Source organism: Anolis carolinensis, chromosome 4 (genome assembly GCF_035594765.1).
Source record: "Anolis carolinensis isolate JA03-04 chromosome 4, rAnoCar3.1.pri, whole genome shotgun sequence".
In the NCBI taxonomy this organism is placed as follows: Eukaryota; Metazoa; Chordata; class Lepidosauria; order Squamata; family Dactyloidae; genus Anolis; species Anolis carolinensis.
In genome coordinates this window covers 225,569,214-225,583,089 of record NC_085844.1, presented here as the reverse complement: position 1 = coordinate 225,583,089, position 13,876 = coordinate 225,569,214, and the positions used below count along the sequence as shown (strand labels likewise).

Here is a 13,876-nt window from a genome sequence, read left to right as displayed (position 1 = left end):
TCAATACTGTCATAGTAGTATCACTATGTTGTTTCATGTCGTAAATCTATACTGACTGCGAGAACAACTTGTAATAGATGGAATTGTTCTTAGTTTGCAGAAGGCAGATGGGGACCTTTATATAATCCTGGTTGTGTGAATTTAATTATTACTATTACTTTGTAAGAAAAGGGCAGCTCCTACTGTATTTTTACCTGGAATAAAATTGTGCTTTTTAGGATAGTAGTACACACTGTACCTGTAAATCTCCATGGAAATGTCAGCACAGAGGGCATGAAATCAAGGTAATACTGTAATTTGTGGCCTGTAAAAAGCCTAAAAGCAGTTGGTTTTACAACTGAATAATTTCATCAGACCCGGGGGGGGGGGGGGGGGTTGGAGCTCAACAAACTGACCTTCTGAATATTTGATCTAGTATGATAACTGTCCAAAAGGAGTATTTACTTGGCTTTACTGACTATAACATTAGCCAATAAGCAGCAGCATCCATACCTTACAGCAGTTGTGTGCCCGAGTTCTACAGAAGGAACGCCTCCCTGTCTCTTCAGGATCTGAATGGTTGTTGCTGTTGTAGAAACAGAAGGAGCACACACACTCTCATTCCTAAGCTGTACACTTAGTATAACTTGTCTTCTGCTCTCTGTTCCTGACTCAAGCCAAGTTTATACATAAGAGCAGTAGCCATACTTCCGTGTAGCTGCTTATTCTTTTCAGCTAGTTTGGCAGTAACTGTTAAAAGCAATTGTTTGGGATCCTAGTGCTAATGAGATTACTGTATATGCTCATGTGTATGTCAACCGCAAGGCCAGATTTTGGACCCCAAATTATGGGTTTTGACATGACACCTTGCTCATTCTGTGCAAGCTACTTCCTTTTCCCTGCCGAGGCATTCAAAAAGACCAAAAGTGGTGTCATGGCAGATAAAGTATAAGGGCTCAGTGCTTCTGTTAGGTTCTCCCAGGACAAACTACACTTTCACCACTCTATTCAGAGAAGGGGGTGGCTCCTTTTATGTTAATATACTGCACTTACATTGACCCTTGGATAGGTCGATGCATGTTTTGGGGGTTGATTTTTTTCATTAAAATTTCGAGTTATACATGAGAATATAGGGCACATCCAATGAAGTTAAATGCCCAGTGCAATCAATTGCTTCTTACCATGTGGGAAGGAAGTATTGAAAAATTACTGTCACGCTGGTAAAATGATCTAAAGTTCCCATTCTTTGGTCCTCCAGATATTTTGGACTTCTACTTGGCTGTGCTAGCTAAGGTTTCTTTATATTACAGTCTCAAAATACCTGGGGAACCAAAAGTAGATAAAATATAAATTGTAATTTGAAGCATTTATAAGGGAAAGAGGATACACTATGGAGCAGGTATTTAATGTATGTTGGGAGCTTGAATGGAGAAATCTCTCATGGAAAAACAATTTCAGAAAATTATTTCACACATACTATAACTTGCATGTTGCTCAAGGTTTTTCAAAGGTGGATATGAATTCTGATCAAAATTCATATTCACAGGCATAAAATTACTCATTAAAAATAGTATATGAGCTCTTTGTGCTTCACAAAACCCTAGCTATAATATAAAGAACAATTATTGTCCCTTACCATGGCCATACTACATTAGGTGATGACACCGACACTAGTGTCTTTATTTTGGCTATTTTAATTTTGCAGTATAATTCATATGCATTAGTGTACATGAGTAGCTGTGCTTTTCTTACAAAAACAAAAAAATGTCCGAATTGTTCCAAATCCCAAATAAATGTATAAATGTAAGCAAAATTTATTGCATTGGCCCTTGTTTTCTTTTAATTTTCTGAAATAAGATATTAACTCATTTCTGTTACTTAGGCTACCTTTGTCATGAGGCCACGTCACATGGAACTCTGGAAATCTTTGTTCCATGATAAAGAGAAAATAGCCACAAAATACTATGTATCCTAGATGATCAAAGTGAAACCTTGTAGGTAACTGTTTGAGAATTCTAAACTGCTTGCGCTAGACATGATTAAAACCATAATAAAAATTCTGTGATGTGTGTTTTTTATGTGTAGGAGTTCATAAGAGTCCAGCTTTAAAACGCTGTTGTGAGAGGTATACTACATATTCCAGCTTCGTGAGCTTCGTATTGGGAGATAGTGTAGTGTGACAATACAAGATTTTAGCATCTAATGTATCTCATGACATCTGAAAAAAGAGTCTGCCCTTTCCAAATGCAAACTCCAGATTTATTGCTGAATCTACACTTAATTGAGTGTCAGAATAATTTCAAAAGTGTTGTTACATTTTACTTGTTTAATTACTGCTTGTGTTTGTTTCATACAGTTAACATCAGAAGGTAAGAGCTTTAGTCTGGATCACTTCAGAATACAAACAAGGAGTTGTATGTTTCAGTAATTCCTCATTAGATACATGCAGCAAAAGGGGTGGGGATACATAAATGGTGTCCCAAGTGGGATTAGCTGGTATTTGTACTTCGGCTAAATGAAAAACAAGATAGCAAAAGGTTTATTTAGGCAGTTTTCAAAAGCAAGCTTCTAGAACATCAAGCAATTGCCAGCTGCACTGATGCACAATACATTTCTGTTCAAGAACTATGCTATTGGTCCTATAAGATAATATAGGGCAAGTGTTTAAGGGTGAATTTCAGAGGGATTGATTCAGTTCCCTTGCTGCTGCTGCAGTAACATAAGATCAACAACAACAATTTATTGATTAGCCAGTTGGCCTTATCAAATCGTAAGATCAATAGATTAGCTACTTTTGCTAGAGTTAGGGTCTATGGCTGAACGGCCTGTTTGGGAAATGAAAATGGAGGTGGCATGGTTTTTACACAACATGCTGGAAGAAATAACAATGGCTTGACCTTCATATAATACTAGAAATAAGGTGAAGAAATAGGGCAAGTAGGCGATGAAGGCCAACTTGAGATGTCTCAGTCTTATACCAACCAGGTCTGCTGAATTGGTAAGGCAACATAGTGACGTTCTTTCTACAATGAAATTTCTTTCACTATTTATGTGAAGTGCACTGTGAAGAATAAGTGAAATGGTGAGTGATTTTTGGGATGTATTTCTTCCTCTGTGACTTATGTTACTTCTCACCCACTCCCACCTCAAAAACTATTCCTCTTAGTGGGTCCACTGAAGTATCCAAGCTTTTGTCACACACAGTTTTCTAAAACATTATTAGGTTCAGGATCGGGATGTGGGAAAATTCTTGTACCACCAGAATGGGTTTATATGGTTCAGAAAGTAACATTTTCAATTGGCATACAAAATCACATGCAACAGGTTCTCTAGATGTTGGACCCAAACGCATATCAGCAGAAGCCAGCTTGGACAATGGTCAGGTTCACTCCTAACAACATCTGAAGGCCCTCGGGTGATCCATTCATAAAATACATCAAGAGTTATTAAAATAACCACTTTGTCAAGTTTCCCCCCCAAAAAAAATAAATTGTTGGACATATTTTCAATGTTGGTTGATAAAATGAAATTTAGTGAGAGCAGCATTTCAAATGGAGTTGAAATACTGGAATGCCTCACCAACTATTCCTGCAGCGTTGTTGTATGTCTTTCGGGCTATGTGGCCATGTTCCAGAAGTATTCTCTCCTGACGTTTCACCCACATCTATGGCAGGCATCCTCAGAGGTTGTGAGGTATGGAAAAACTAAACAAGGACTGTTTATATATATCTGTGGGAAGTCCAGGGTGAGGGAAGAACTCTTGTCAGTTGGAAGCCAGCTTAAATGTTCCAGTTAATCACCCTAATTTGCATTGAATGGCTACATCTAGCTACTTTCTGCCTGGGGTCATTCTTTGTTAACTGCCTCTAGTTCCCATGTATCAGAGAGTTGCTTCTTATTTACTGTTCAGATTTTTGTGTTTTTTAATACTGGTAGCCAGATTTTGTTCATTTTCATGGTTTCCTCCTTTCTGTTGAATTTGTCCACATGCTTGTGGATTTCAATGGCTTCTCTGTGTAGTCTGACATGATAGTTGTTGGAGTGGTCAAGCATTTCTGTGTTCTCAAATAATATACTGTGTCCAGGTTGGTTCATCAAGTGCTCTGCTATGGCTGGTTGAGTTAGTCTGCAGTGCCTTTCATGTTCTCGTGTTTGGGCGCTTTGTTTGGTGGTTCCTATGTATACTTGTCCACAGCTGCATGGTATCCGGTAGACTCCTGCAGAGGTGAGAGTATCCCTCTTGTCCTTCGCTGACCGTAGCATTTGTTGGATTTTCTTTGTGGGTCTGTAGATGGTTTTTAGGTTGTGCTTCTTCATCACTTTGCCTGTGCGGTCAGTGTTCCCTTGATGTATGGTAAGAACACCTGTCCTCTGGGTGGATCTTTGTCTTGACTCTCATGGCTTGTTCTTGGCCTTGCAGCTCTTCTGATGTCTGAATCTGCGAACCTCACCTCCTCCAAGGTGAACTAAACCACCTAAACTGGGCTCTGCAGGCCAATGGATACTCCACCACAGACAAATCACTCATTTCAGTTTCTGTGGTTCACTGTGAGAATGAGGTGCAAATGAACTAATATCTCCTGAATGCAGACATGTCTCTTCATAGTCCCAGAGTAGGGTGGATGAAGCTTAGCTCGGGCTGCATGTGACTCTTACCAGGGTTTTGATTTGTTCAGACTCCATTGACTTCTTGTTTTCCCTCTGCAACAAATGGGTTCGCACTTCTAGAAACCTCCAGAGAGACAATAAGAACATAGGTTGCAGGATGGCTTAAATATTTAACATGAAACATACTCATTTTTTTCAGGAAGAAAAGTATTCTCTTGGCCACTTCATTTTGTTGTTGCTAGAGTTCTTAAGTTTATAAACAGCAGCATAGTCCAGCAGGAAGATTGACACAAACATTTCCCTTAAGACTCTCTTAAGCTTTCAATTTGGGGAAAAAAATTATATGACAGGAAAATAATCAGGTAGTTTTAGAATTTTAAAATATTTGTTAAGTAAAGTCTCTTATGCAATTATACTGTAGAAGTAATGCAGTTTGACACCACTTTAACTGCCATGGCTCAATGCTAAGGAATTCTGGGAGTTTTTAGTTTGGTAAGACATCAGCACTCTGGTAGAGAAGGCTGAAAACCTTGTTAAATTACAAGTCCCATGATTCCATAGCATTGAGCATTGGTGTCTAGTTACAGTGTAGATATACTCCTAGACATTATGAGTCCAGGAACATTGCTTGTGTAGATATTTCTTACCTACAAGGTACATGGTATTTTCAGTTCATTTCAGTGGCAAGCAATATCCACTGATGTAATGTCACACATTTCATATCTCATCTATTGACTTTTATACAATTACATAATTTCAGTATTTTGCAGCACCTGTACACTACAGTAAACGTTTCTTTTATTAATTCAACAGCTATAATTGTTACTACAGAGAGTAGTAATGTGACTGTAAATGCCATATTTTAACCATATTAGGCACTACAAAATAAAATACCAAGCTCCGTCTGATTTCTGCCTCAGTCACCTGGCCCCAGACTGCTATAATTTACCAGCTTCACTATATAGAGGTTGGAGATTGCATTTTACCTGTCTCAAGTTCAATGAAATCCTCTGGGAAGCACAAAAGCTTCTTACCATCGGTATATGAGTTTTCCTTTCTCAGAGCAAATAAATAAAAGGAAATCCAAATTGCCTTCTGCTTATTCTTTTTTTATATGTCTATCTGATTTCCTTTCTTATCTCTTGGATTCAGTTGACTGACTTGAAATCTAAACCAAAACTGTAAGTCTATACACAATGGGAATTCTATCAGAAATATTTTTGGACAATGACATTTTATTATTATTTTATTGACATTTTTATTGACAGTATTCTCATTGTGCTGTCACGTATTTATTTTTAATATCTGTTTGGTGTGTTCCCCTAGATCCTTGAACTTATGAATATGTATTTTTACATCTCATAAAAACTGCCTTGGTTTTTACATCTCATAAAAACTGCCTTGGATGGCCCTGGTGATCTCGTCCAACTTTGATTTGATAATTCTGTGTTTTATTGAACAGTCTCACCTGATATATACGTAGGAGTTCATCCATTTGGGAATTAAAAGTATAGAGCAGGCATGAGCAAACAGCCCTCCAGATGTTTTAGACTCCAATTCCCACAATTCCTAACAGCCTACCGCCTGTTAGGAATTGTGGGAGTTGGAGTCCAAAACACCTGGAGGGCTGAAGTTTGCCCATGCTTGGTATAGAGTCTAATTTAATCTGTGGGACCTTTTACAAATGCTGCAGTGCAGAATGTTCCTGAAAAGTCTGCAATGTCCTTTTCCAGGATAAAGCCATCCATGGATTCTGCATCTACTGATTCAACCATTCACAACTTGAAACTATTTTTTTTTAAAAAAGTCAAAAGCCAAAACCTTGATTTTGCAGTTTTATAAAAGGAACAACATTTTGCTATGCAACTGTTTGAGACTTGAGCATCCATGGATTTTGGGCTCCATAGGGATCCTGGAACTAAACCCCAGCAGATACTAAGGGCTCACTGAACTCCATTTTTCACTGTGCTCATTGAATATGCCCAGTTCTTGAGCTGTTTTCCCCTCCTTTATAACAGGATTGGGAATCACGCAGTCTTTTCAGTATTTGATTGGCAATCCCAGCTGCCAAGACAGTGTAGCGAAGTCAATGGTAAGAAACACTGGGATTTGCAATCCAGTGAGCATCTCTACATCTACATGATTTCTGATCCTCATGTTAACAGCATTTTTGTTTAGCTATTCCAGCAATCCTTTGGTTGCTCCACTCCACATCTTTCTATCTGTCCCTCTATCTTTATGGGTAGCAGCGTTTGGGCTACATAAGGGCTTTGTGTGCCTTCATTTCCAACTTAAGCAACGTTATAAGGTGACCTTTCATGAGTTTTCCTGGCAAGATTTGTTCAGAGGTGGTTTGCCTTTGCCTGTCTCTGAGGATTAGATTATGTAACTTGCCCAAGGTCACCCATTGGGTTTCCTTGGTCAAACAGGGTTTTGAACCCTGGTCATAGTCCAATGCTCAAACCATTACATCACACTGGCTCTGTAAAGAGGAATAGAGTTTTGTTATTAGTATATGCAGTTTAAGAGAGCCTGGATTTGGTATTGGTATCTATTTTTATGTTAGTTTTGAAGTGGGGAATTCTTGGACTTGGGACTACAACTCCCATATATTTTCTTGATTTGGAATTTAAATCCAGCATGCCCATAGTGTGGTTAAACGTTGTTGCTTCTGTGCTTGGTAAATGCAGAATAGTTCTAAAGAAAAATACAGACCTAAGTATGCTCAGAGTGCCAATGTTAACATGGAATGTGTCCAGAGAAGGGCGACTAAAATGATCAAGGGTCTGGAGAACAAGCCCTATGAGGAGCGGCTTCAAGAGCTGGGCATGTTTAGCCTGCAGAAGAGAAGGCTGAGAGGGGACATGATGAGGGCCATGTATAAATATGTGAGGGGAAGTCATGAGGAGGAAGGAGCAAGCTTGTTTTCTGCTGCCCTGAAGACTAAGACGTGGAACAATGGCTTCAAACTACAGGAAAGGAGATTCCACCTGAACATTAGAAGAACTTCCTCACTGTGAGAGGTGTTCAGCAGAGGAACTCCCTGCCCCAGACTGTGGTGGAGGCTCCTTCTTTAGAGGCTTTTAAGAAGAGGCTGGATGGCAATCTGTTGGGGGTGCTTTGAATGCGATTTTCTTGCTTCTTGGCAGGGGGTTGGACTGGATGGCCCACCAGGTCTCTTCCAATTCTATGACTCTATGGTCCTACAATCCATCCCATTTTTAAAAGAGAGGTGAGTTGTTTCCCCAGAGTTGAATTCTTTCTACTTCACTACTATTACTATTGAATTGACCTCAATAGATGTGAGACCAGTGACCTGAGAGTTCAATTGAAAAGTTGACTATAGGGGAAGATAAAATTCATTTGGAAGGATTTTGCAGAGGGAAGGAAATGACATCTCTGCAGATATTTTGGATTACTTATTCTGTTGCCCCCAGACAGAATAGCCAACAGCAAGGAATGTTGGGAGTGACAATTCTACAACATTTGGAGAGCCATGTAGTTTCTGCCATGATTTAATAGCATGGCTGAAATAGTCAGCAACTGGAAACAAACTATGTATATCTTTGCACTCCAAGTGACTTGCATGGTTGGGGGATCCTGGGAATTGTAGTCTACGAAAGTAACTTTTCTAAACTCTAGATATGGTGAAAGCAGGTCCTGGGTGGCCACACCTGCTCCTCTGAAGGGAAGGGGGTGGAGCCTAGGAAGTCTGAGAGCTACTTCCACATTTGAGAGCACCTGGGTGGAAGCTGAGCTCCTTGCTAGTGATCTTGGATAAAGCCGCATGTGAGTATTATTTGGGGTGGGGGAGATGATTGGTGAAGAGACTGGAGAGTTGTTGTGTTGTATATCTTCTTATATGTGATCCTGATCTTATTTACTTGGACAGAAATCTCACTTGTTTAGGAGGACTTCATCTTAGAGTAAATATGCAGCATGGTGGAAAACTATGCTATGTCCTGGTGTAAAGTTAATCTTCTGAAGTTGTTTCCTTTCTCCAGCTTTACTTGTGTCCTAGTCTCTTTGAAATGTACCTGTTCCAGGTGACCTCAGTGAAAGCTAGTGTGATATATAGACATAGGTAAAAATCCTACTTGCTCACTAACTTTGAAATAGCTACCGTCTTTCAATGTGTCTTTCACTGGATTGTTGGTAATGTAAAATAGATGGGAGTGACTTCTCTTTAGAGGCAGGGTGAGATAATAATGTAATTTATTACAGATGTTCAGGTATACCTCAGTTAACAAAGTAACTGCTCCCAGGAATTCCTCCTGTAATAATTTTCTACCAGATATAGAAATGACATGAATAAACAAGGAGAAGTTCATATGAGAGTGAGAGAGAGATCAAATCGGCATGTTTCAGTAAACTGCACCCAAAACAAACAATATGTACATGTTAAATGGGGTAAATCAGGTCAAGTGAATCTCATATAAGTAAACAAAGCATTTTGAACTGTCTGGAGGCCACTTTAAAGCTTCTTCCAAAATGTACTGAAGAATATTTTTCTCTCAGCAGCCTTCAGTTTTGGAGGCCAAACTTACAGAGCTATGTTTCCTTTAAAATGCAGGACAGCTAATTAAGCAGGCCTATCTGTTCTCTCTTTTTTGATCCTCATATTTACTTATTTCTTGGGACAGCTGCTGTTTATCTTGTTTGCTCTAAGCAAACACATACTGATACAGGAAGATTGGCTAGATCCAAATCTCATTCTTTTCCAGCTGAAGCTTCTTGCACTATTCACTATAGACATACTGCTGCAATCTGATGCTGAGAATCTGTTTTTTTCAGCCCTCCTAGAATCATGGAGTTGTAAGAGACCACAAGGGCCATCAAGTCCTACTCCTTGCCATGCAGGAACACACATTCAAAGCATCCCTGACAGATGGCCATCCAGACTCTGCTTAACTCTCAGTCTGCCTAGACTTGAATTCTCCTTTACCCCATTCCACAGGGGGAATTGTCTGCCATCTGGCTTCCCCCATTGTTGGCTATGCAACATGGGAAATCTCCCATGGCATGCAGCACAGAGCCCTACCAGAAGTAGTTTGACATGGGCTGGAGCTGGCCGGCTCTGTGGCACAAGTAGAGTAGGACCACAGTAGGACAGGCAATTTAGCCTGTCTGATGAGGTTCCTAGTGACTGTTTTAGATAGACCAATCTATTGTGTAGCATTTACAGTGGACTCTGCAGATGACACTTCAGCTGTACTTCATAAAAAGGAAAATCAGCCTGTTTAGCAAGCCTTTCAAATGGCGATTTGTTATCAGGAAATGTCTGACTTTTATATCTATTTTATTTATGTACCTGCATAACCGGAGTCACGTAAAAATTTCTTGGGCCAAAAGGGATCCCAGCTGTTCATCCTTAATGCTTCATTATGTTCACCATACTGTTGACACTTTCCGAACTGTTGACTGTGAGGGTTCAGTCAAAAATTACATGGGAACTATCCCTTCTTGATAACACACCCTGCCGTTTTTGTATCTCATTATCTCTGTTATCCTCCATGGAATTAATTAGGTTTTGCTTCACTTCCAAAGTTACACTTCATGACTGACCATGAATGCTAGTGGCCCAGGATATCCATTAGCCTCTCTCTATGTGGGGGACTTGCATCCGGACGTGACTGAAGCTATGTTGTATGAGAAATTCTCACCTGCTGGACCAATCATGTCCATCAGAGTTTGTCGAGATGTTGCTACACGTCGATCTCTAGGTTATGCTTATATAAATTTTCAGCAGCCTGCTGATGGTAAGTAGGAGTTCTGATTTATTCTCTGCCTTTCTTCTAATTTGAACTAACAACATTGACATGCAAATGTAATCTATACTGTATTCTACAAAATACAAAAAATGCAGTGTTATTTCTTATGTAATTTGTTAAAAGGTAAATTGGAAGATAATTGGATAATGAGAGATGCTAAAGCATCAATACCTTTCATGTCATAATTGATGCTGCAAGACATACGTCCTAAATGACATATCAGGATTTTTAAACTATCCTCCAGCAGCCTTCTCCAGCACTGAAGACCTCCTTCAAAGACTTTCCTAGCCTTTTTGAACAAACTTTAAATAAGTTTAGGGTGTGGAATGGGACAGGATGGTGTGGAATTGTACATGCAGTCCACCTGCTGACACAAATTGCTTCTGTGAGTGCAATGACAGCACTGAATACTGATGAAAGTTCTATCAAATTACTCTTTCACATACAAGTATTTTGGATTCTGCTGGTCTGTCATGTCTGTCTTGCATTGCTGACAAGTTCTGATATCTGAACAATACCAGAAAGAACATTATTACACTGTTGCTCTACTAATTGTTTTGATTAATGATAACAGTTGAGATGTTTGCTCAGGTAGCATACTTTTAAATACCCAATCATCAGATCTATACAACCATGGTTTCTTTTATGTATGGATGACATGGTTGCCTTATAGCAGCATTTCTCAATCTGGGGGTAGGGACCCCTAGAGAGGGTCACAAGTTGGGTTCTGAGGGTTACCAGAAACCAGTATTTTCTCTTGGTCATGGGGGTTCTGTGTAGGAAGTTTGGCCCAAATCTATTGTTGGTGGGGTTCAAGGCTCTTTGATTGTAGGTGAACTATAAATCCCAGCAACTACAACTCCCAAATGGCAAAATCATCCCCCCCAACCCCACCAGTATTCAAATTTGAGTGTATCGGGCATTTATACCAAATTTGGTCTAGTGAATAAAAATACATCCTGCAAATCAGATATTTACGTTACAATTCATAATGGTATCAAAATGTCAGTTACGAAGTAGCAACAAAAATAATTTTATGGTTGGGGGTCACCACAACATGAGGAACTGTATTAAAGGGTTGCAGCATTAGGAAGGTTGAGAATTACTGCCCTATAGGAAACTATCTGTACAGATTTAAGGAATTTCAGTTTCACGCCTTACACCAGCTTTCTAGTTCCTTTTCCTTGGATGTAAAATTTGCAGATTCATCTCTACTTCTAGTAAATCCATATACTGTTCAGGCAAACACATAATTTATTAGTTCTTCCCATTTTTGTTTATGTCGTGTGTATAAATTAATGTGTTCTTCTTCTGTCAGCTGAGCGGGCCTTGGATACCATGAATTTTGAAGTCATAAAAGGTCGGCCCATTCGCATCATGTGGTCCCAGCGAGACCCAGGACTCAGGAAATCAGGCGTTGGCAACATCTTCATTAAGAATCTGGATGATTCTATTGATAACAAAGCCTTGTATGATACTTTCTCAGCCTTTGGGAATATTCTCTCTTGCAAGGTAGTTACAGCAGAAGTAGTGTTCTTGTGAAGAATCTGTAATTTTCATGTCTGATATGTTTGTCATTTTTAAAATCTGAAATAATAAGAATGTAATCACCTTGACTTCAACCTTCTGTAATTCACTTGGTCAGCCACAATTTAAAATGCAAGAGTATTCCTTCTGTTTAATCCTAACTAGAGTGGAGCCACTTAATATTTGTCCAATGGGTTTACTCTAGCTGGAACTAACAATAAAATTCAGGCCAAAATCTAATGCTACCTTGGTGGATTTTTCTTGGGTGAGGTTCTCAATAAATTTTGTTTTACTCTCTGAGCAAGGAATGTTAGACGACCGCCTCTCATCAACCCAAATAGCATGTTTTTGAGAGAGAGTAAAAGCTTAGCTTCTACAGCAACCCAATGAAGCAGTACTTCAATACTGTAGGCAGAGCCGGCCCTAGGTATTTTTTAAGTGTAGGCGAACAGAATTTTGGTGCCCCCCCCCCCAAACCAATCACTGAAAAATAAAAGCGTTGGATAAGCAAAAATGTTGGATAATAAGGAGGGATTAAGGAAAAGCCTATTAAACATAAATTACATTAAGATTTTACAAATTAAGCACCAAAACATCATGTTTTACAACAAAACAACAGAAAAAGCAGTCTCGACTGCATCCCCGTATGTTTTGCGCCCGAAGCAACCGCTTAATTCGCCTCATTGTTGGACCGGCTCTGACTGTAGGTGTCTAGAGTATGAGTCCAGCCAGGGGCTGTGGCGCAGACGGGAGAGCAAGCCAGTGCAATTAACTGCAATGGATCACTGACCAGGAGGTCATAAGTTCGAGGCCCGCTCAGAGCTAGAATCATAGAATCATAGAATCATAGAATAGTAGAGTTGGAAGAGACCTCATGGGCCATCCAGTCCAACCCCCTGGCAAGAAGCAGGAAATTGCATTCAGAGCACCCCCGACAGATGGCCATCCAGCCTCTGCTTAAAAGCCTCCAAGGAAGGAGCCTCCACCACAGCCCGGGGGAGAGAGTTCCACTGTCGAACAGCCCTCACAGTGAGGAAGTTCTTCCTGATGTTCAGGTGGAATCTCCTTTCCTGTAGTTTGAAGCCATTGTTCCGTGTCCTAGTCTGCAGGGCAGCAGAAAACAAGCTTGCTCCCTCCTCCCTATGACTTCCCTTCACGTATTTGTACATGGCTATCATGTCTCCTCTCAGCCTTCTCTTCTGCAGGCTAAACATGCCAAGCTCTTTAAGCCGCTCCTCATAGGGCTTGTTCTCCAGACCCTTAATCATTTTAGTCGCCCTCCTCTGGACACTTTCCAGTTTGTCAACATCTCCCTTCAACTGTGGTGCCCAGAATTGGACGCAGTATTCCAGGTGTGGTCTGACCAAGGCAGAATAGAGGGGGAGCATGACTTCCCTGGATCTAGACACTATACCCCTATTGATGCAGGCCAGCTATGTTGTTGTTTGTCTTTGTCCTATGTTAAAAGGCATTGAATGTTTGCCTAATATGTGTAATGTGATCCGCCCTGAGTCCCCTTCGGGGTGAGAAGGGCAGAATATAAATGCTGTAAATAAATAAATAAATAAATATTTTATTTTCATTTTTTAGCATGTAAGATGCTAACACTGGCTATGTAGAAATGTGCACTGGATGTGTGCCTGTCCATGCTTGAATTTGCTTGCATATTAGGGGAAATATGGAATGCCATTTTCTCCCATTAGCTTGGAATTGCTTCCCTTGGCCTGTTTGATATATGACCAACTACAGAGAGAGTTTATAACTGCTAGAAACTGCAAGGATGTTCTCATGAGAGTCTTGGGCCACTTCTATAAAATCCAGATTATCTGCTTTGAACTGGATTATATGGCAGTGTAGACTCATATAATCTGATTCAAACCAGGTAATGTGGATTATTTGCTTTGATACTCTGGAATATATGGCAGTGTAGAAGGCCCTTGGTATGAAGGAAGAGAAGGGAAACTCTTGTGTTTTGGTTAATGGACTAATGG

At 40.0% G+C, this 13,876-nt stretch overlaps 1 protein-coding gene across 2 annotated transcripts in view; it reads left to right on the top strand.

Annotated features, from left to right (window-relative positions):
• Window positions 1–114: 114 nt before the first annotated feature.
• pabpc1l (poly(A) binding protein cytoplasmic 1 like) overlaps window positions 115–13,876 on the top strand; it is a 67,026-nt gene continuing 53,264 nt past the window's right edge. For both annotated transcript variants that reach the window (XM_008110085.3, XM_062978882.1), the window contains exons 1-3: window positions 115–8,376; window positions 10,135–10,346; window positions 11,677–11,870. In XM_008110085.3, the coding sequence (XP_008108292.2) occupies window positions 10,154–10,346; window positions 11,677–11,870 (387 nt within the window). In that variant the 5' untranslated portion in view covers window positions 115–8,376; window positions 10,135–10,153. The remainder of the gene's footprint in view (window positions 8,377–10,134; window positions 10,347–11,676; window positions 11,871–13,876) is intronic.